Here is a 19,893-nt window from a genome sequence, read left to right as displayed (position 1 = left end):
GTTTGAGTATCAGTTTCTCACACAGTTCCAGATGGCTACTCATTTATAATTGAAAGTTTAGTGCCTACAGAATTTTAGTCTGACAATCCTTGAAATGTAGAACAACCTGAAATTTTTTGTTTTTTTTTTTTTCTAACATTTTAGTTTTTAATATTTTCCAAAGTACATATACATGTGTTTTTTTTAAACAAGAACCTTATTTTATTGACTCTAAGATTTAATTTATTTTGAATTAGATCATTATTTGATGTAACCTCTCCCCGCAAATACCAAACATGTATAGCACTGCCTCTGAGTTTGGGGAGATGATTTTGCCCTCCAAAGGACATTTGGCAATGTCTAGAAACATTTTTGTCACAACTGAGAAGAAGCTACTAGTTGAACATCCCTAATCCAAAAATGCAAAAATTTGAAATGCTTAAAATCCAAAATTTTTGAGAGCTGACATGACACCACAGGTGGAAAATTTCACACTATGAAATTCTCTCATGTACCAAATTATTAAAAATATTGTATGAAATTATTTCAGGCTTTGGTGTATATGAAACATTAATGAATTCTGTGTATATATTTGGCTCCCATTTCCAAAATTTTCTCAGTATGTCTGTGCAGTTATTCTAAGCCTGAAATCCAAAACACTTCTAAAGCCTGAAACCCAAAATCCCAAGCATTTCTAATAAGGGATACTCAGCCTTTACTGGTCTGTAGTGATTAACAGGCCAGGGGTGTTGCTAATTATCTGTTATATGCAGTATACAGCAGATAGCCCAACATGTCAGTAGTGCCAAGGTTGAGAACTCAAGAGGAGGTTGTCATAGGTTGGAAGATACGTCTGGGATATTAAAAGAATATTTGAAGGTATATGAAATATAGTAGTTCAGTTAGCTTGGAGTGAACTTAGGAGTTGTAAAGGAGCATTGGAAAATAATCCTGACATTGTATCTGAATCAGTTTTCTCAATTAAGTAATGACTATCAGATTATTTGAAGAAATTAATTTAAAGCAGTGTATGTCTCAGAGCTGGCCTTTGAGACCTCTCTGTCTATGCCTCACATTTGAGAAACTCTGCACTCTAATCACACTATTGATATGTCTATGCTAATTCTGATCTCAGGAAAAACACTGACTCAGCAAACATATGTATCTCTCATTGATCTTTTCTTAAGTCTTTTTTTTTGAAAATTGATTTATTTATTTGAGAAACAGTTACAGAAAGAGGGAGAGACAGAGAGGTCTTCCATCTGCTGGTTCACTCTCCAAGTGGCTGCAATGGTGAGAACTGTGCGGATACAAAGCCAGGAGCCAGGAGCTTCTTCTGGGTCTCCCATGTGGGTTCACGGGCCTAAGGACTTGGGCCATCTTCTGCTGCTTTCCCAGCCCATAAGCAGAGAGCTGGATCAGAAGTGGAACAGCCAGGACTCCAATCAGTGCCCATATGGGGTGCCGGCACTACAGGAGGAGGCTTAACCTACTATGCCACAGCATAGTTGTTCTGTGCCACTTGCTCCACAAAGCCCCCTCCCACAGTGCATTCAGTTTAAAACATTCTTTTCTTCTTTTGAACTTATTTAATGTATCATTTGTACAACTCTAACAATGTTTGTTTATTTCCATGATTTATTCTTTCTTGGTGTGGGATCTATGACTGGTTCAAATTTGTAACTATCAAAGGAGTTCCCCTTCCCCACTACAGTGTCTTGCACATCATAGGTGGTTAGTAATATTGTAGAATGAATAATTGAATGAAATATACATTGCTGGGGTCAGCAATGTGGTGTTGTGGCCAATTGGAGAGTGAACCAGACCAGTGGATGAAGACCTCTCTCTCTCTTTCTTCCTCTCCTCTCTCTGTGTAACTCTGACTTTCAAATAAATAAAAATAAATACATATATACACATTACTGTATTACTATAATTAAATATAGGCTACTCAAATTTTCCCTAGGCCTTTGCAGCCTTTCCTCACAGGGCTCATTTTTACATCTTTAATCATTTTAGTAGTTTTCCACATTGTCCTGTGTCAGTTTTTTTTTTTTTTTTTTAAGATTTATTCTTCCAGGTCTCCCACATGGGTACAGGGGCCCAAGCCCTTGGGACATCTGCTACTGCTTTCCCAGGCCATAGCAGAGAGACTGGATTGGAAATGGAGCAGCCAGGACTCAACCAGTGCCCATGTGGGATGCCAGCATTGCAGGTGGTGGCTTTACCTGCTACATCACGGCACCTGCCCCAGTAGAACAGAATTCTCTAACCTACCTACCCACTACTTTATAAAATACCATTTTATAAATTTCATTACACTTCAGATCATCCCCCTCCTAAGGCAGCTAGTGTTTGATCTCAGAACATTTTTATTTTAAGATTTCTTTATTTCTTTGAAAGGCAGAGCTACAGAGAAGGCAAAGAAAAGACAGAAAGATAGAGAGACATCTTCCATCTAGCGGTTCACTCCACAAGTGCCTGCACTAGTCAGGGCTGGGCCAAGCTGAAGCCAGGAGCCAGGAATTTTATTTGGGTCTCCTACATGTGTGACAGGGGCTCCTGTACTTGGGACATCATCTGCTGCCTTCTCAGACACCTTATCAGGGAGCTGAATCAGAAGTGGAACAGCCAGCACTCAAACTGACACTGTGAAATGGAATATTTAAAGCACCTTACATAGACAGAGTCTCCATTTCTTCTGAAGAAACAAGGGAAAATGAGGGTATAGATATATAGGCAGTAAGAAAATTTCTATTCATTGCCCACAAATCCCAATTACATTTCTGATGGTCATACTTTTTGCACACATGTATATATGTGTGTGTGTGTAGAGGAGAACTAGTGTAACAAAAATCATTAAAAATATGAATATCATATCAAAAGGAATTAAGAAAAAGATCAAAGAATTTTAAGGGGTTCTTTTAAAAGATAATGAAAAACAAAATTGTTAACCTTCTATTGCTATGGAGCCTAATGGCAGAAGAAAAGATTGTAGTCAATATCTTAGGAATATTCAGGGACTATATTTTAGATTAATTTGCTGGACTTTTGTTTTCTTTAAGTCTCCCCTTTTTTCTCAGCATGGGTCATAGGAATCAGTCATTGTTTGATAGTTGCTTTTTGCAAGTTTTTGGCTTTATTTTGGTTGTTAAGTAAGGAAATCTACCTTTATCTCAGTGATTCAAAATCATGATTCTCCAGTGAAATGTTCTAATTTAGGCCTTGCTAGCAGATGGGCTTCCACCTAAAATAAAACTTAACTCTCACCCACTCGTTTTCTGTTTAAATCCTCCTTCATAGTAGAATGAAAGGTTCGGAGTTGAAATCTTCCTTGCAGTTCCTGTGATTACTTATTCCAGATATGAAATCCTTAACTGACCTGCAAGTGCAAGAGCCTTCAATACCCAGTCCTACAGCTGTCAGACTTCTTGCCAGAGCCTGGTGGCTCTCAGTGTCCAACTGTTGGGCTGAGGGCAGCAGATACTTAGTGCCACATGGTCCATTGCCAGTTGCACAGGAGTGATACCACTGTCAGCAGCCATGGCAATGCAGCCTAGCTAATATATTTTTTAATTCCCTATAACAGACCTTTTACTGCATGATTTCCCTCCTGAATGACAGGTGATCTGTCTTGCACTATTTTTAATTTTGAAGAATAGGATAGATTTAGATTAGATTTCTATTAAATGCTACCTGATTCCAGTTATATTGATTACAAAACTAATAGATGAAAAACATTTCCTTTTAAGTTTTTTTTTTTTTAATTTTATTTATTTGAAAGGCAGTTAGAGAGAGGCAGAGGCAGAGAGCTAGAGCTGGACCAATCTGAAGCCAGGAGCTTCCTCCAGGTCTCCTACACGGGTGCAGGGGCCCAAAGACTTGGGCCATCTTCCACTGCTTTCCCAGGCCATAACAGAGAGCTGGATCAGAAGTGGAGCGGCTGGGACTCAAACCGGTGACCATATGGAATGCCGGCACTGCAGATGGCAGTTTTACCCATTACTCCACAGTGCTGCCACCCACTCTGCCCCCCTTTTTTAGTTTATACACTGTGTTTTTTAGATCCATGAAGACATCATAAACCTGTTTTTTTATGGATATATCACATCCCATTTTGATAATTTGGGAAGTTTTTTCTTACTAAGGACAAGGAACTAAGTGGAAGAGAGACGAGACAGATCATTACAGGTTATTTTTACTTAGCACTGCTGCTAGTGGAAGATATAGGAGAGAGTCAAAGTAATTCAAGTTTTTCTCTTTTAATTTAACCCTTAATAAATACAGTTGTAACTCAGTACTTAATGTACTTGTGATTCTTTTGTTGAAAAATTAATATAGTTAAGGGATTGATTCTTAAAATTCAGTTATCAATGTGAATAATAAGCACTTTAATTTGTACTTCATTATGAAAGTATTTATGTTTATTGTTTGTAATTTTGTGTTTAAAAAAGGATTGGGGAGTTCATCCATGAATGCTCAGAATATACAAATGCTTTTGGAAAAACTCAAAGGAATTCCCCAGTTAGAAGGCCAGAAGGACATGATAACATGGATACTCCAGGTAAATTAGAACAGTAAACTGATCACATCTTTATTTAAATACAATCACATGTTGCTTAATGACAGGCATATATTCTGAGAAATGCATTGTTAGGCAATTTTATCATTCTGTTGAATTTCGTAGAGTAGACTTACACAAATGTAGATGATGTAGGTCAATCCTTGCACATGTCTGGTAGTGTGATCAAGAAACATTATAAATGTGAGATGTCTGGGACTATTGCTGGCATAACATTGCATAATGTTTTATAATAAAATCTTTAAAAATTATTTTATTGTCATAACTCTTTGAACTTTTATGTTACATTTCAGGTTTGTTTTTTTTTTTAAGACAGAGACCAAGACATAAAGAGATCTTCCATCATCTGGTTCACTCCTTTCCCAGATGCATACAACAGCTGGTGGGAGTTAGGAATTCAATTTGGGTTCCCAGTGTGGATAGCGGGTCCCAAGTACTTGAGCCACCCCTTTCTGCCTCTTAAGGTGCACATTAGCAGGAAGATGTAACAGAAAGCAGAGTGGGACTCTGGTATATGGAAAATAGGAATCTCATGAAACATCTCAACTGTTGTGTTAAATGCCCACCTCATTTTTTTAAAACAAGATTTATTTTTTATTTATTTGAAAGACAGAGTTAGAGAGAGAGGAAGAAACAGCCACAACAGCTTGGGCTGTGCCAGCCAAAGCCAGGAGTCTGGAGCTTCTTCCCGGTCTCCCACATGGATGCAGGGGCCCAAGCACTTGGGCCATCTTGTGCTGCTTTCTTAGGTGAAGTAACAGGTAGCTGGATAGGAAGTAGATCAGCCACGTCTCGAACCAGCTCCCATAAGCGATGCCAGCATTGCAGACAGCAGGTTAACCTGCTTTGCCACAGTGCCAGCCCCTTAATTTTTTCTAATGAGTAGTAAGAATATACTCTAAAATGCTAAAAAAAAATTATAGTACAATAAATACATAAAACATTAATATAGGCACTGGCCCTGTGACACAGTGGGTTCAAGCCCTAGCCTGCAGTGCCAGCATCGCATAGGGGAGCTGGTTAGAGTTCTGGCTGCTCTATTTCCAGTCCAGCTCCCTGCTAATGTGCCTGGGAAAGCAGCAGAGGATAATCCAAGTCGTTGGGCCCCTGCACCTACATGGGAGACCCAGGAGAAGCTCATGGCGCCTGTCTTCAGATTGGTTCAGATTGGCTCAGCTCTGGCTGTTGCGGCCATTTGGGGAGTGAGCCAGTGGATGGAAGACCTCTCTTCTCTCTCTGTACCTCTCTCTGTAATTCTGTCTTTGAAATAAATAAATCTTTTAAAAAAATATAGTTGTTACTTACCAAGTATTATGTATTACACATAGTCATACATGCTGTCCAGTTGTATAATGTACATAATGTTGAAATAATTTAAGTCAAAGACCTCTGGAGACATAATGACCAAATCAAATTAGTGATTTTTTATGATCCTTTGAGTCTAACCAAATCTTTTAACATTTCATTTGTTTTTCACAGATGTTTGACACAGTAAAGCGATTAAGAGAAAAATCTTGCTTAATTGTAGCAACTACATCAGGATTAGAATCCATTAAGAATGATGAGGTAATAACAGTGTAATGATAGTGATATTCATCTCTGACTTTGAACTTCACTGCTTTAAGGAAGAGCTGCTTTTTGTTAGGAGGAGCCTATTTATTTTAAAGTGTGATATCTGTCCATGTTTTATTCATTACACTTCTGTACTAGTGATTAATGATACTTGACAGATAGCTATTGGGTACAATGTATGCATTTTACAAAGGCAGAGGAAATTGATGTGTAGTGGAGCTCTATTAGAAATACCATATTTTATTGCTTCTTGACCTTTTGGCTAAGATCAAATATAGAAATACCATATTTTATTAATTTTTAATATATTTTAATGTCTGAAATTGGGATATGTCTCACCATTGGTGGTTTATTGTAGTTTGGCCAATATACTTTTTGTTAGAGGAATATAAATATTCTTTTTTTTTTTAAGATTTTTATTTATTTATTTGACAGGTAGAGTTACAGACAGTGAGAGAGAGAGGGAGAGAGAAAGAGAGAAAGGTCTTCCTTCCGTTGGTTCACCCCCCAAGTTGCTGCTACGGCTGGCGCGCTGCGCCGATCCAAAGCCAGGAGCCAGGTGCTTCCTCCTCGTATCCCACGCGGGTGCAGGGCCCAAGCACTTGGGCCATCCTCCACTGCCTTCCCAAGCCACAGCAGAGAGCTGGACTGGAAGAAGGGCAGCCGGGACAGAATCTGGCACCCATATGGGATGCCAGCGCTGCAGGTGGAGGATTAGCCAAGTGAGCCACGGCACCGGGCCCAATTATTCATTTTTGATTCAATAAAATGTAATAATATTTGGGTTATTTCCATATGTAATGAATCAGCTTTTCATAATCTGGTATTTAATTATTAGACTATTGCTTGTAATTAAAAATTGTCCTTCCTAAAAGAAAAATACACTGCACTGGCAGAATAGAAGATAAAAAGGCACAAAATAATACCAGTAACATTGTTGATGTTCTCAGTCTTAGCAATATATTTGTGAGCCTTAGATGTCATCAAGTTGGTTTAGATTGATTAAATGTCAGTAATTAAGTCATTGGGAAATGATTTTAAAATTTTGTTTAAATGAACTTTCTTGATATACTTCCATTAAATATAAAAGGCAGTTTATTGGATTTTTATGGTGGTTGGCCTTTTACTTTAAGTAATTGGGATAATCAGAAGAGCAATTAGTTGTATGATGTGATGGAACTTTTAAAGCTAATTTTGAAACATTAAGTTGAATCTAGGCCTTAAGTGATTATCAAGTTTTTCAGAATCTCACTCAGGATTTTTTTATAATTGAACAGTATACAGATAAGCACTCTCAATCCGAAAATTCGAGATCGGAAATGCTCTGGAATCCAAAACTGATAATTAATGCAAATATTCCTAAACCTGAAATCTGAAACACTTCTAGTCCCAACCATTTTGGATAAGGCATACTCAACATATATGTATATTTTTAGCAGTATATCTTACCTACTTTTGTGGTTTCTTAATACCTAGATTACTCATGATAAAGAAAAAGCAGAACGGAAAAGAAAAGCTGAAGCTGCTAGGCTGCATCGCCAGAAGATCATGGCTCAGATGTCTGCCCTACAGAAAAACTTCATTGAAACTCATAAACTAATGTATGACAATACATCTGAAATGCATGGCAAAGAGGATTCTACTATGGAGGAAGAGAGGTGAAACAAAGCAAAACCAGAAAATAACTTAGTTTTTAAAGGAAACATTAAATATTCACTTTAAGTCATTCTTTTCTAAAATGTATCTTATGATAAGAGAAATTGAACTTCTTTTTTAGCTGGAAAGGTGAAATTATTGAATATAAATTTATATTTATAAAGGGTTCAAGTGTGCAATTAAGTTTTATTGGGAAGCTTTATGCACACAGAGATACAAAGATGAGTAGGTGGAAACCAGAAAAATAGAAATGTTCCCATTATTTTGTATTACATGCATATTTTTAGCTACACGTACACACAAGAGTTTACATACTTCACATCATTTTTATGATGTCTAAGAAAAATGACTGTAGTTATTGCAGATTGAAAACAAATTCTTCACCTGAAAAAGGTTTTCCCTACTGTAGATATTATCTGCTAACAATATACTATTTAGAAAGTAATGAGAGGCTATTGACTCTCAAAATAAGACGTAAGCAAAGTTATACTCAGAGTTAATTAATGACTTTAGTGCTTTCATTATTTAATATTTTATTGCTTAATTGATTGGACATATAGTTTATGGCTGTGGTTTTTTTTTTTTTTAATTCAGATAATTTAGGAAGTTCCCTGTGGCCATTCTCTACATTCCTATTCTTTAGCCACAAATAACCATAGTTAGAAACAACCACTGTTCTAGGCCTCTTTCTATACACTTATAAACAAAGTTACATAAAGAAATAATGAGGCTTATTTTTTTGCTTTTTATTAGTTTGTTTTGATTTCACCATAAACTTTTTTTAATATTTATTTATTTATTTGAAAGATTTACAGAGAAAGAGGGAGAGACAGAGAAAGAGATCACTCACCCACAGGTTCACTCCCCAAATGGCTGCAATGGCCAGGGCTGGGCCAGCCAAAGCTAGGAGCCCAGAGCTTCTTCTGGGTCTCCCACGTGGGTACAGGGGCCCAAGGACTTGGGCCATCTTCTGCTGCTTTCCCAGGCACATTAGCAGGGAGCTGGATTGGAAGTGGAACAGCTGGGACTTGAACTGGCACCCATATAGGATGCCGACGTTGCAGACAGAGGCTTAAACTGCTAAGCTGCAGCACTGTCCCATAAACTTTGTCTTGTAGCCTGCATTTTCAATGTCTTACCAGTACATACACACATATACAAATGAGAGGGCTTCAAAAAATTCATGGGAAATGCATATTACCTTTTAAATTCATTTTTCCATGAATTTTTGAAACTCTTGTGTATCTATAGTATAGATTCTACATCATTCCCTGTGACTGCTGCATATTCTTCCTTAGTAGGGAAATTTAATATTCTATTTTGAACATTTAGGTAGCTTGTATTATTCTCTCATTATAGTTATATCATAATATTTTGTATGTGCTCCCTGTGGATTTGTGCAAGTACTTCTGAAAGGTGGAATCCTGTAAGTGAAATGCTGGGGCAAAATTTTAATAGATATGACCATGTTGTCCTACAAAATGGCTTTCCTGGTTTCTATACCTAAGCATATACCAGAGTGCCTATTTACTTCATTCTCACCAAAGCTTAACTATTATCAATAATTGAAAACATTTGTGGCATGGCAGGTAAAGCCACCACCTGCAGTGCCGGCATCCCATATGAGTGCTGGTTGAGTCCTGGCTGCTCCACTTCTGATCAAGCCCCCTGCTGATGCACCTGGGAAAGCAGCAGAAGATGGCCCAAATTCTTGGGCTCCTGCACCTGCGTAGGAGACCTGGAAGAAGCTCCAGGCTCTTGGCTTTGGATTGCCCAGCTCCGGCAGCTGCAGCCATTTGGGGAGATAACCAGTGATGGAAGAGAGCTCACTCTCTTGCGCGCGCTCTCTCTCTCTCTCTCTCTTTCTCTCTTTCTTTCTCTTTCTTTCTTCCTCTTCCTCTTCCTTTCTGTAACTCTGCCTTTCAAATAAATAAATCTAAAGAAAAATTTGGTATCAAAATTATAAATTTATGCCAGTTTGACTCAATTTCTCTCATTGCTAATTATTCCTAGTTTGAGTATCTTCTCATAAAATTCTTCACTGACCATTCACATTTTATCATCTGGAAATTGCCTGTTGTTACCCTTTGCTCATCTCTGTTGGGTGCTTTGCTCTTAATAATTTATGGCAGTCCTTTAATATTATGGATACTTAACTTTGTTACATATGTCTCCCATATTTTTCCCTATTTCCTTAACATTAATTATGGAGCTTAGCCATGCAGAAGTTTCATTGTTGATGAAGATGTATTTATCAGTCTTTTAGATTTTTTTTAAAAAAGATTTTATTTGGGAGGAGAGTTAAAGACACAGGGAGAGACAGAGAGAAAAGTCACCCATCCTCTGGTTCACTCCCCAAATGGCTGCAGTGGCCAGAGCTGGGCCAGCATGAAGCCATTAGCCAGGAGCTTCTTCTGGGTCTCCCACTTGGGTGCAAAGGCCCAAGCACTTGGGTCATCTTCCAGTGCTTTCCCAGGCCATAGCAGAGAGCTGGATAGGAAGAGGAGCTGCCAGGACATGAACTGGCGCCCATATGGGATGTCTGCGCCACAGGTGGAGGCTTAACCTACTACACCATGGCACTGGTCCCTAGACTTTTAATTATATATATCTTTTTAAGATAGTGTTTCCTTTTAAAAATCAAATCTGAAGTTCCACTTTAGCATCAGGTAAGATCCTGGACCCCTTTTTGTTCTTCCTCAGAGATTCTCTGGTTGTAAGTTTTTTATACACACACACACACACACACACACACGATGAGTGTCTGAATTGTTAGTATACTATTACATGCAAATACTTTCACTACAATAATTAGTTATCCATCATTTTTATTTGTATATATGGTATTATGTACATATCATTCTTAAACTTTCCATTTCCCCTAAGTAGTGTCTTGAAAGTTGATGTATGTTCTTACATCAAAATGAGCTCTGTATTTCTCAGTCTTGGCATTTTGGGAAGCAATTCTTTTCTTTTTTTTTTATTTTTTTTTTATTTTTTTATTTTTTTGACAGGCAGAGTGGACAGTGAGAGAGAGAGACAGAGAGAATGGTCTTCCTTTGCCGTTGGTTCACCCTCCAATGGCCACCGCGGCCGGCGCGCTGCGGCCGGCGCACCGCGCTGATCCGATGGCAGGAGCCAGGAGCCAGGTGCTTTTCCTGGTCTCCCATGGGGTGCAGGGCCCAAGCACCTGGGCCATCCTCCACTGCACTCCCTGGCCACAGCAGAGGGCTGGCCTGGAAGAGGGGCAACCGGGACAGAATCCGGCGCCCCGACCGGGACTAGAACCTGGTGTGCCGGCGCCGCTAGGCGGAGGATTAGCCTATTGAGCCGCGGCGCCGGCTCGGGAAGCAATTCTTTTCAAGAAGGACTCTCTCCCAAATTGCAGGACATTTAGTATGCTGTGTCCCACTAGTTCTAATGACAACCCAAAAGTCAACTTCACCCACATGTTTATTTTTGATGTCTCCTAGGAGGTGGTACCACACCTTGTTGAGACCACCTTTTAAAAACTGCATTGCTTTTAATATTATGTAAATTCATTTGCATTAATGATGAACATTTATTTTCAGTTTGTTGAATGATATAGCGTATTTCAGGGAGCTTCTTGTATAGTTGGTAAAGCAACATTACAGAGTAATTTAGAGCATGTGAGGCCAAATCACTTGGGTTAATTTTTGGATTTGCTACTGAGTAGTGAGAAGTCATTTGTTAAATCTCTTACTATCTCTGGACCTCAGTCTCTTCACCTGAAAAAAATGGAGGTAATACCTACCTCATAGGGTTGTTGCACGGATTAAATAAATAAACAAGTTATAAAGTATTTGAAACAGTAACTAACACACAATCAACATGTTATAAATATTTGCTTATCTATATTATTATTGCCCACATCTATAAATCCTAGGGTTTGTTAGATCAATAAGAATAGATTCTAAGAACTGCTAAGTCATTGAGGCAAAGTTTTTTTAGTTTTAATAGCCATCAAAATAGAACAGAAACCAAAATACCTGATGAGAAGGAATGGATAAAACTCCTGTGACACATGCAGTACGATTACTGTCCAGCCATTTAAACATGTTTCTGAGGAAATTTTAATGACCTGATAAAATAGCAAAGACATAAGTGAGTAAAGCAGGATATAACCGAATAAATCTGTGTATGTAACATGATCTCATTTATGTAAAAATGTACATTACAAATAGACTGGAAGGAAATATTCAGGGATTCTAATGATTATCTCTAGGTTTTTGGGAGTATAATGCTTTTTATTTCCTTTATACTTTACTAGATTTTCCAGAGTATCTTCAGTAAATATGTATTGCTTTTATATTCAGAAAAAACACCTCAGCTTGTGGGTATCGTAAATTAAATATAATATACATTCCATTTTATGATTTGCTCTTTTTAAATAGTTAGTAATATGAAATGTATTTTCTAGTAGTGAATTAACTGATATAAGCCAGAAAGGTCCAAAGGGAGCTTTTAAGATATTGCTAAATATTTTTATTTTTTATTCTTAAAATTCATACCTATACCTGCTTAAATTTACCAAAATATAAAGATAAGTGACCAAAACCTGTGTCTTCATTTCTGGTCGTTTCTTTTGGTAGCACCCCAGCAGTCAGTGACTACTCTAGAGTTGCTCTGGGTCCTAAACGGGGTCCGTCTGTTACTGAAAAGGAGGTGCTGACATGCATCCTCTGCCAAGAAGAACAAGAGGTGAAAATAGAAAATAATGCCATGGTTTTCTCGGCCTGTGTCCAGAAATCTACTGCCTTAACCCAGCACAGGGGGAAACCCAGAGAACTCTCGGGGGGTATGTATTGTTCAGTCATATCTTTGTGAGCATTTCTTTTCATACCTTGTAATTAGAATTAATTACTATTTGCAAGAAGTTTGGAAATGAGGCCTTATTTAGTCTAATTTGGTCAGATCACTTAGCCCACATGTAAAATAGACCCCAGCTTTTTATACGCCATGTTGGCTGCTTTGTTTTGTTAGCTCATTACTTTTTCTCTATTTTTCTTTTTTTCTTCCTCTGAACCATGAAGTATGTTGCAGGCATCATGATGATTTATCCCTAAAATTTCCATATGCATTTTTTGTAAAAAATTTATTTGAAAGGCAGAGTTAGAGGCAAAGGCAGAGAGAGAGAAGTCTTCCATCCGCTGGTTCACTCCCCAAATGGCTGCAAGGAGCCAGGAGCGTCTTCTGGGTCTCTTGCGCGAATGCAGGGTCCCAAGGACTTGGGCCATCTTCCTGTGCTTTCCCAGGCCATAGCAGAGAGCTGGATCGGAAGAGGAGCAGCCAGGACTCGAACTGGCACCCATATGGGATGCTGGCACTGCAGGCGGCAGCTTTACCCGCTATGCCACAATACCAGCCCCGTCCACATGCATTTTCTAAAACTAAGGACAGTCTATTAGATATTTGCCATAATATTATCATATTTAAGAAAGTTACTGATAATTAGGAATATCATTTACTATAAAATACACATTTACAAAGTGGTTCTCAAAATTGCTTTAATGACTAGACTTTTTTTTAAAGATTTATCTATTTATTTGAAAGACAGAGTTATAGAGAGGCAGAGATAGAGAGAGATCTTCCTTTGCTGATTCACTCCCAAAATGGCCACAGTGGCTGGAGCTGGGCCGATCTGAAGCCAGGAGCCAGAAGCTTCTTCCTGGTCTCTCTCCGTGGGTGCAGGGGCCCAAGGATTTGGGCCATCTTCTGCTGCTTTCCCAGGTGCATCAGCAGGGAGTTGAAACAGAAGTGGAGCAGCTGGGATTCAAATTGGCATCTGTATGGGATGTCAGCACTGCAAGCAGTGGCTTTACCCACTACGCCACGGTGCCAGCCCCATAGACTTTTCTTTTAAACTCAGAATCCAAACATGTTGCTTTGATTATGTTTATTTTAGTGTGTTTTAATCTAGGAAAGTTCCTTGACTTTCTCTCTTTTTTCTCATAATACCATGTTTGGAGAATGCAGGCAAGTTGTCTTGTGCATTGTTTCACATTGTGAATTTGATTGCTGCCTCATTACTAGATTCATGTTAAACATTTTCTTGTCAAGAATACTAATTAGATGAAAGATTGTTTTCCTTATGTCACATCAGATGTTAGCTGTTTTATTTTAAAATACTCTTGACTAATAATGATAATAAAGGCTAACATTTATTGAATACTTAACATATGCAAATCACTTTTTAAGCGATTTATATATATTTGCTTAGTTAATCCTTACAAAAGCTCTAGGAGTTAGATAGCAATATTGGCTCCATTTTTACCAGTGAGGGGGCTGAGGCACAGAGAAGTTAAGTAACTTAGCCAAAGCTATGAGTTAGAAATGATAAAACTAGAACTTGAAATCCCTAATCTATGCTTTTTTCTGCTAAGTTATAATGCAGTATGTTTATCACCCCATTCAAATATTCTTAAAAGGATAAAAGTAAATTGTGTTTAAATCATAAAAAATCACTTCAGCAACCAAAATAATGTAGCTTAAATTTAATGTTCAGAATTAAAATCTTGATAAAAGATTTAATTGTCATTAATCAATCATACTAATTTTGGAATTATTCCTGAGAGTTTAGATTTAAATATTCCCCCTTTTTGTTGCTTTTTATTTTATTTTTTTTTTATTTGAAAGAGTTACAGAGAGAGGTAGAGACAGAGAGAGAGGTCTTCCATCTGTTGGTTCACTCCCCAGCTGGCTGCAACTGCCGGAGCTGCGCCCATCCGAAGGCAGGAGCTAGGAGCTTCCTCTGGTCTTCCATGTGTTTGCAGGGGCCCAGGGACCTGGGCCATCTTCCGTTGTTTTCCTAGGGCATAGCAGAGAGCTGAATCAGAAGAGGAGCAGCCAAGACTCAAATCGTGCCCATATGAGATGCCGGTGCTTTAGGCCAGGGCTTTTTTTTAAATTTTTTAAATTTTATTTATTTTTTTGACTGGCAGAGTTAGACAGTGAGAGAGACAGAGAGAAAGGTCTTCCTTCCGTTGGTTCACCCCCCAGATGGCAGCTACAGCCCATGCGCTGCGCCAATCTGAAGCCAGGATCCAGGTGCTTCCTCCTGGTCTCCCAAGCGGGTGCAGGGACCCAAGGACTTGGGCCATCCTCCACTTAGGCCAGGGCTTTAACCCACTGGGCGACAGTGCTGGCCCAGTCCCTTTTTGTTGCTTTTAAAAACATAGATCCTGCTGTCATGTTGTTGTGACACTTTATTTTTTCTAAGAAGGTTGTGATTAGAATTTTAGATCTGATATCCTCTCATTCTCTCTCTCCCTCTCTCTCTTTCCCTCTCCTTTTTATTATAACTTTGCAAGAGATAAACACGTACTTCCTATTTTTGTCTTCCTGTACCAGAAACCCTGGACCCACTTTTCATGGATCCAGACTTGGCCTATGGAACTTACACAGGAAGCTGTGGTCATGTAATGCATGCAGTGTGCTGGCAGAAGTAAGTTGTCCTTCTGGCATGTTCTTGACAGAGACTAGGAACACTGATGTTCACTAAAGGCCACAAAAAGGCATGTTTTCCATGTCTTCTTTCCTTTTTTCTTATTTGAATAATTGAAGCGGTTTCAATTGCTGATTGTATTTGCATGATACGAATTATTGTCAGCTTTAGAGATTGGAGTATAAAGTTACCAACTTGAGGTTTTCACTATTCCTTTGGGCTTGTTCTATACAAACTAATCAATTGCTCTTCATCAGTATTCACAGAAATGAAGCAATAATCTTTACCATTTCCCTCAAAACACACAGTGAAATGCAACTTTGAGAAAGTAGATAATACATTTTAGTTCTTTCTCTGGAGATAAGATTTCAGAAATGTAATTCCTGAGAAATATTTTGTATAGCATTTACCTGTTTAGCATTGGATTAAAATACATAATTTTCCTGTGATAGCCCTTTCTACCTCAGTTGTTCATTAGAAACTATGGGAAGTGGTGTCCTCATTGCACCTGCATCCTGTTGAGGCAAGAAATGTGTTATGATTCAGTAAATTTACTTTAAATTTGTATCAGTTCTGAGATACATTCCAGTATCTCCCCCTTTTCCCCAAAATGGACAGCCTGTTCTTTCTGTAATCATAACATGTATATTTTTGTATGTAGGTTCTAAAAATGTTTTCTTCTGATGGGAGGGGGACAGAAATTCCAGATATTTAAATGTGGATTAAAGATAAATCTGTAGTTCTAAGTGGACATGTGTTTTGAATTTTACAGGTATTTTGAAGCTGTACAGCTGAGCTCTCAGCAACGCATCCATGTTGATCTTTTTGACTTAGAGAGTGGAGAATATCTTTGCCCTCTGTGCAAGTCTTTGTGCAATACTGTGATCCCGATTATACCTTTGCAACCTCAAAAAATAAACAGGTATGTTTTAACTTGTATTTTGGTTAATTTTTAGGGAATTCTTTTTAATCCTTTAATTTTACCTATTTTTGTTAGATACTGGTTTCTTTTTTACTCTTCAAAGGAATTAACACTCTTTTATTTCATAATTTATATCATACTATAAACTATGATTTAAAGTCCAGTGTTTGGTCTCAGAGGATTTGAGTGCTCCTTTACTTGAGTCTGGATGTTGTCCATATATCTTCCACCAAAGACCACTGAAGCAGTGGAACTCTAACCTCTTAACACTTATGGAAGAAAATAAGATGCAAAAAAATTCATTCCTTTTGTATGCCCTTTGCCACCATCACAGTTGCTATTTGGAGTTTGATAGTGCTTAAGGTCTTTGTGAGCTTTTTAAAATTACATTTTTCTCAAGATCCAAATGGTAATATTAACTATAAAAATAATAAAAACAAAAAAAATCATTTTTCTAACAACTAGGGTGCTTAATTATATATTTCTATATTCTCAGTGTTCTCTGTGGTAACAGTACTATTTGTTATTATTTCAGTTTCTTTAAAACTTAGTGAATTTGTAATTATAAACCCAAGTATTGCTACAGAAAATTGTTTTGTTGGTTAAAAAATACTTTTAATATGTTCCTGTAACTAAAGTTCAAAGTTGATAGGTTTGCAAGATCAGTAATTAGTTTATCTCTGCTATTCTGTGTCATTGCAAAATCTGATTTGGAAATTGCCTTGTTCAGCATATTGGTACATAGAAAATTGTTGTATAGGAAGATCAGGTAGCATCAGAAAAATTTATTGAGTAACTAATACTGTATTCTAGGCACTCTGCTAAGTACTTCCTAAATTATCTTACTTAATGCTAGCAATAGTGTAATGAAGTAGGTACTGTTATATCCATTTAAAGAGAGGGTGAAAATTGCAGCCCAGCATTAAGATAGCACTTAGGATTAGGATGCCCACATCGCATATTGGAGTGTCTGAGTTCGAGTTCCTGCTCCACTTCTTGCTCTTGCATGCCGTGGAAGGCAACAGGTGATGGCTTAAGTTGTTAGGTCCCTGCTACCTACATGGGAGACCTGGATAGAATTACAGGCACCTAGCTTTGCCGTGGCCCAACCCCTGTTCTTGTGAGTATTTGAGGAATGAACTAGTGGAAGGGAGATCCCTCTATCTGTCTCAATCTTTGTCTCTGTCTCTGTCTGTTACTCTGCCTTTAAGTTAAGTGAAATAGGGGCTGGCGCTGTGGTATAGCAAGTAAAGCCACCACCTGTAGTACTAGCATCCCATATGGGCACCAGTTCGAGTCCCAGCTGCCCCACTTCCAATCCAGCTCTCTGCTATGACCTGGGAAAGCAGTAGAAGATGGCCCAAGTCCTTGGGCCCCTACACCCACGTGGGAGACCCGGGAGAAGCTCTGGATCAGCACAGCTCTGGCTGTTGCAGCCAATTGGGGAGTGAACCAGCAGATGGAAGACCTGCCTGTCTGTCTGTCTGTCTGTCTCTCTCTCTCTCTCTGCCTCTTTATAACTCTGCCTTTCAAATAATAAAATAAATAAATCTTTAAAAAAAAAAAAAAAAGCTTGTGCCCCACAATAAGCTTACTTTTTTTTTTTTTTTTTTTTTTTTTTTTTTTTTTGACAGGCAGAGTGGACAGTGAGAGAGAGAGACAGAGAGAAAGGTCTTCCTTTTGCCGTTGGTTCACCCTCCAATGGCCGCCGCTGCAGCCGGCGCACCGCGCTGATCCTGGCAGGAGCCAGGAGCCAGGTGCTTTTCCTGGTCTCCCATGGGGTGCAGGGCCCAAGCACCTGGGCCATCCTCCACTGCACTCCCTGGCCATAGCAGAGAGCTGGCCTGGAAGAGGGGCGACCGGGACAGAATCCGGCGCCCCAACCGGGACTAGAACCCGGTGTGCCGGCGCCGCAAGGTGGAGGATTAGCCTATTGAGCCACGGCGCCGGCCAATAAGCTTACTTTTAAAAAATAAATAAGTAAAAGTAAATAAACAAAACTTAAAGAAAAAAAGATAAGGAATTGCAGGTGGGCATTTGGCTCATTGGTTAAGATGTCACCTGAGGCAATGCATCCCAGATCTGAGGCAATGCATCCTGGATCAGAGTGCCTGGGTTTGAATCCTGATTCCGCCTCCAGTTCTAGCTTCCTGCTGATGCTGGGAAGAAGCACATGATAGCTCAAGTATTTGAGTCTCTGCCACTGAAGTAGGCAACCTGAATTGAGTTCTTGTCTCTGGCCTGGCCCAGCTCCTGCTGTTGTGGGCATTTGAAGAATAAACCAGTAGATGAGGAGATCTCTAACTCTCTTTCTACTTTTCAAATAAATAAAGTTTCATTAGAAAAAAATATTTTACAAAAATAAAGGGGTAGTTTGCACTTTTCCTGAGACAGAATCAGGAATTTAAACCATTATCTGACTCTAAAGTCTTATGTAACTATATACCTGAAAATAAAAATAAAATAAATAATAATAAAATCAAGTGATTTTCCAACTTCTTGTTAGCCTATCCAAGGTTTTTTTTTTTTACATAATGGTTCCTTCATATAAGGATTATTAAATATGTAAATTATTCTTTTTCCTCTTTCTTTGTTAGAGAGACAGAAACAGATTTTCTATCTGCTATTTTACTCCCCCAAATACTTCCACTGGTGTCTCACATGCCATCATTTGCTGCCTCTCTGGAATTTGGATTCAAAAATGGAGAGGATGCAGGTATCTTAGGTGGCATTCTAGCTGCTTCACTAGATGCTTGCCCCCTGTGAATTACTGTCTAAAAGAATATTTGGAAACTCCTTTCCTTTATATCTTTAAGAATAGAATGCTTCTGGGCCAGCGCTGTGGTATTGCAGGTAAAGCTGCTGCCTGCAGTGCCAGCATCCCGTATGGGCACTGGTTCAAGTCCCGACTGCTCCACTTCTCATCCAGCTCTCTGCTATAGCCTGGGAAAGCAGTAGAAAATGGTCCAGCCGGCGCCGCGGCTCACTAGGCTAATCCTCCGCCTAGCGGCGCCGGCACACCGGGTTCTAGTCCCGGTCGGGGCGCCGAATTCTGTCCTGGTTGCCCCTCTTCCAGGCCAGCTCTCTGCTGTGGCCAGGGAGTGCAGTGGAGGATGGCCCAAGTGCTTGGGCCCTGCACCCCATGGGAGACCAGGAAAAGCACCTGGCTCCTGGCTCCTGCCATCGGATCAGCGCGGTACGCCGGCCGCAGCGCGCCGGCCGCGGCGGCCATTGGAGGGTGAACCAACGGCAAAGGAAGACCTTTCTCTCTGTCTCTCTCACTGTCCACTCTGCCTGTCAAAAAAAAAAAAAAAAAAAAAAAAAAAAAAAAAAAAAAAAAAGCCCAACTCCTGGGCCCCTGCACCAATATGGGAGACCTGGAAGAAGCTCTAGGCTCCTGGCTTCGGATCCACACAGCTCTGGTCATTGCAGGCATTTTGGGAGTGAACCAACAGATGGAAGACTTCTTTCTTTCTCTGCCTCTCCTTCTCTATAATTCTGCCTTTCAAATAAATAAATGAATCTTTAAAAAAAACAAAAAATAGACTACGTCAGGGAATTTATCAGCTGTCCATCCTCCCTCCCTCCCCTTCCTTCCTTCCTACTTTGCTTCCTTTTTTAAGATTTATTTTATTTATTTGAAAGGCAGAGTGACAGAGGAGAAAAGTCAGAGAGATCGTTCATCCACTGGTTTATTCCCTAAATGGCCACAACGGC

At 39.1% G+C, this 19,893-nt stretch overlaps 1 protein-coding gene across 5 annotated transcripts in view; it reads left to right on the top strand.

The window, feature by feature from the left end:
* The window catches only part of UBR1 (ubiquitin protein ligase E3 component n-recognin 1), a 169,001-nt gene that overhangs the window by 100,025 nt on the left and 49,083 nt on the right, over positions 1-19,893 (top strand). For all 5 annotated transcript variants that reach the window (XM_070054077.1, XM_070054074.1, XM_070054075.1 and 2 more), the window contains 6 exons: positions 4,434-4,543; positions 6,041-6,127; positions 7,610-7,791; positions 12,403-12,608; positions 15,161-15,254; positions 16,027-16,176. In XM_070054077.1, coding sequence (XP_069910178.1) covers positions 4,434-4,543; positions 6,041-6,127; positions 7,610-7,791; positions 12,403-12,608; positions 15,161-15,254; positions 16,027-16,176 — 829 coding nt within the window. The remainder of the gene's footprint in view (positions 1-4,433; positions 4,544-6,040; positions 6,128-7,609; positions 7,792-12,402; positions 12,609-15,160; positions 15,255-16,026; positions 16,177-19,893) is intronic.

Source organism: Oryctolagus cuniculus, chromosome 12 (genome assembly GCF_964237555.1).
Source record: "Oryctolagus cuniculus chromosome 12, mOryCun1.1, whole genome shotgun sequence".
NCBI lineage: Eukaryota > Metazoa > Chordata > Mammalia > Lagomorpha > Leporidae > Oryctolagus > Oryctolagus cuniculus.
This window is presented reverse-complemented; position numbering and strand designations above follow the sequence as displayed.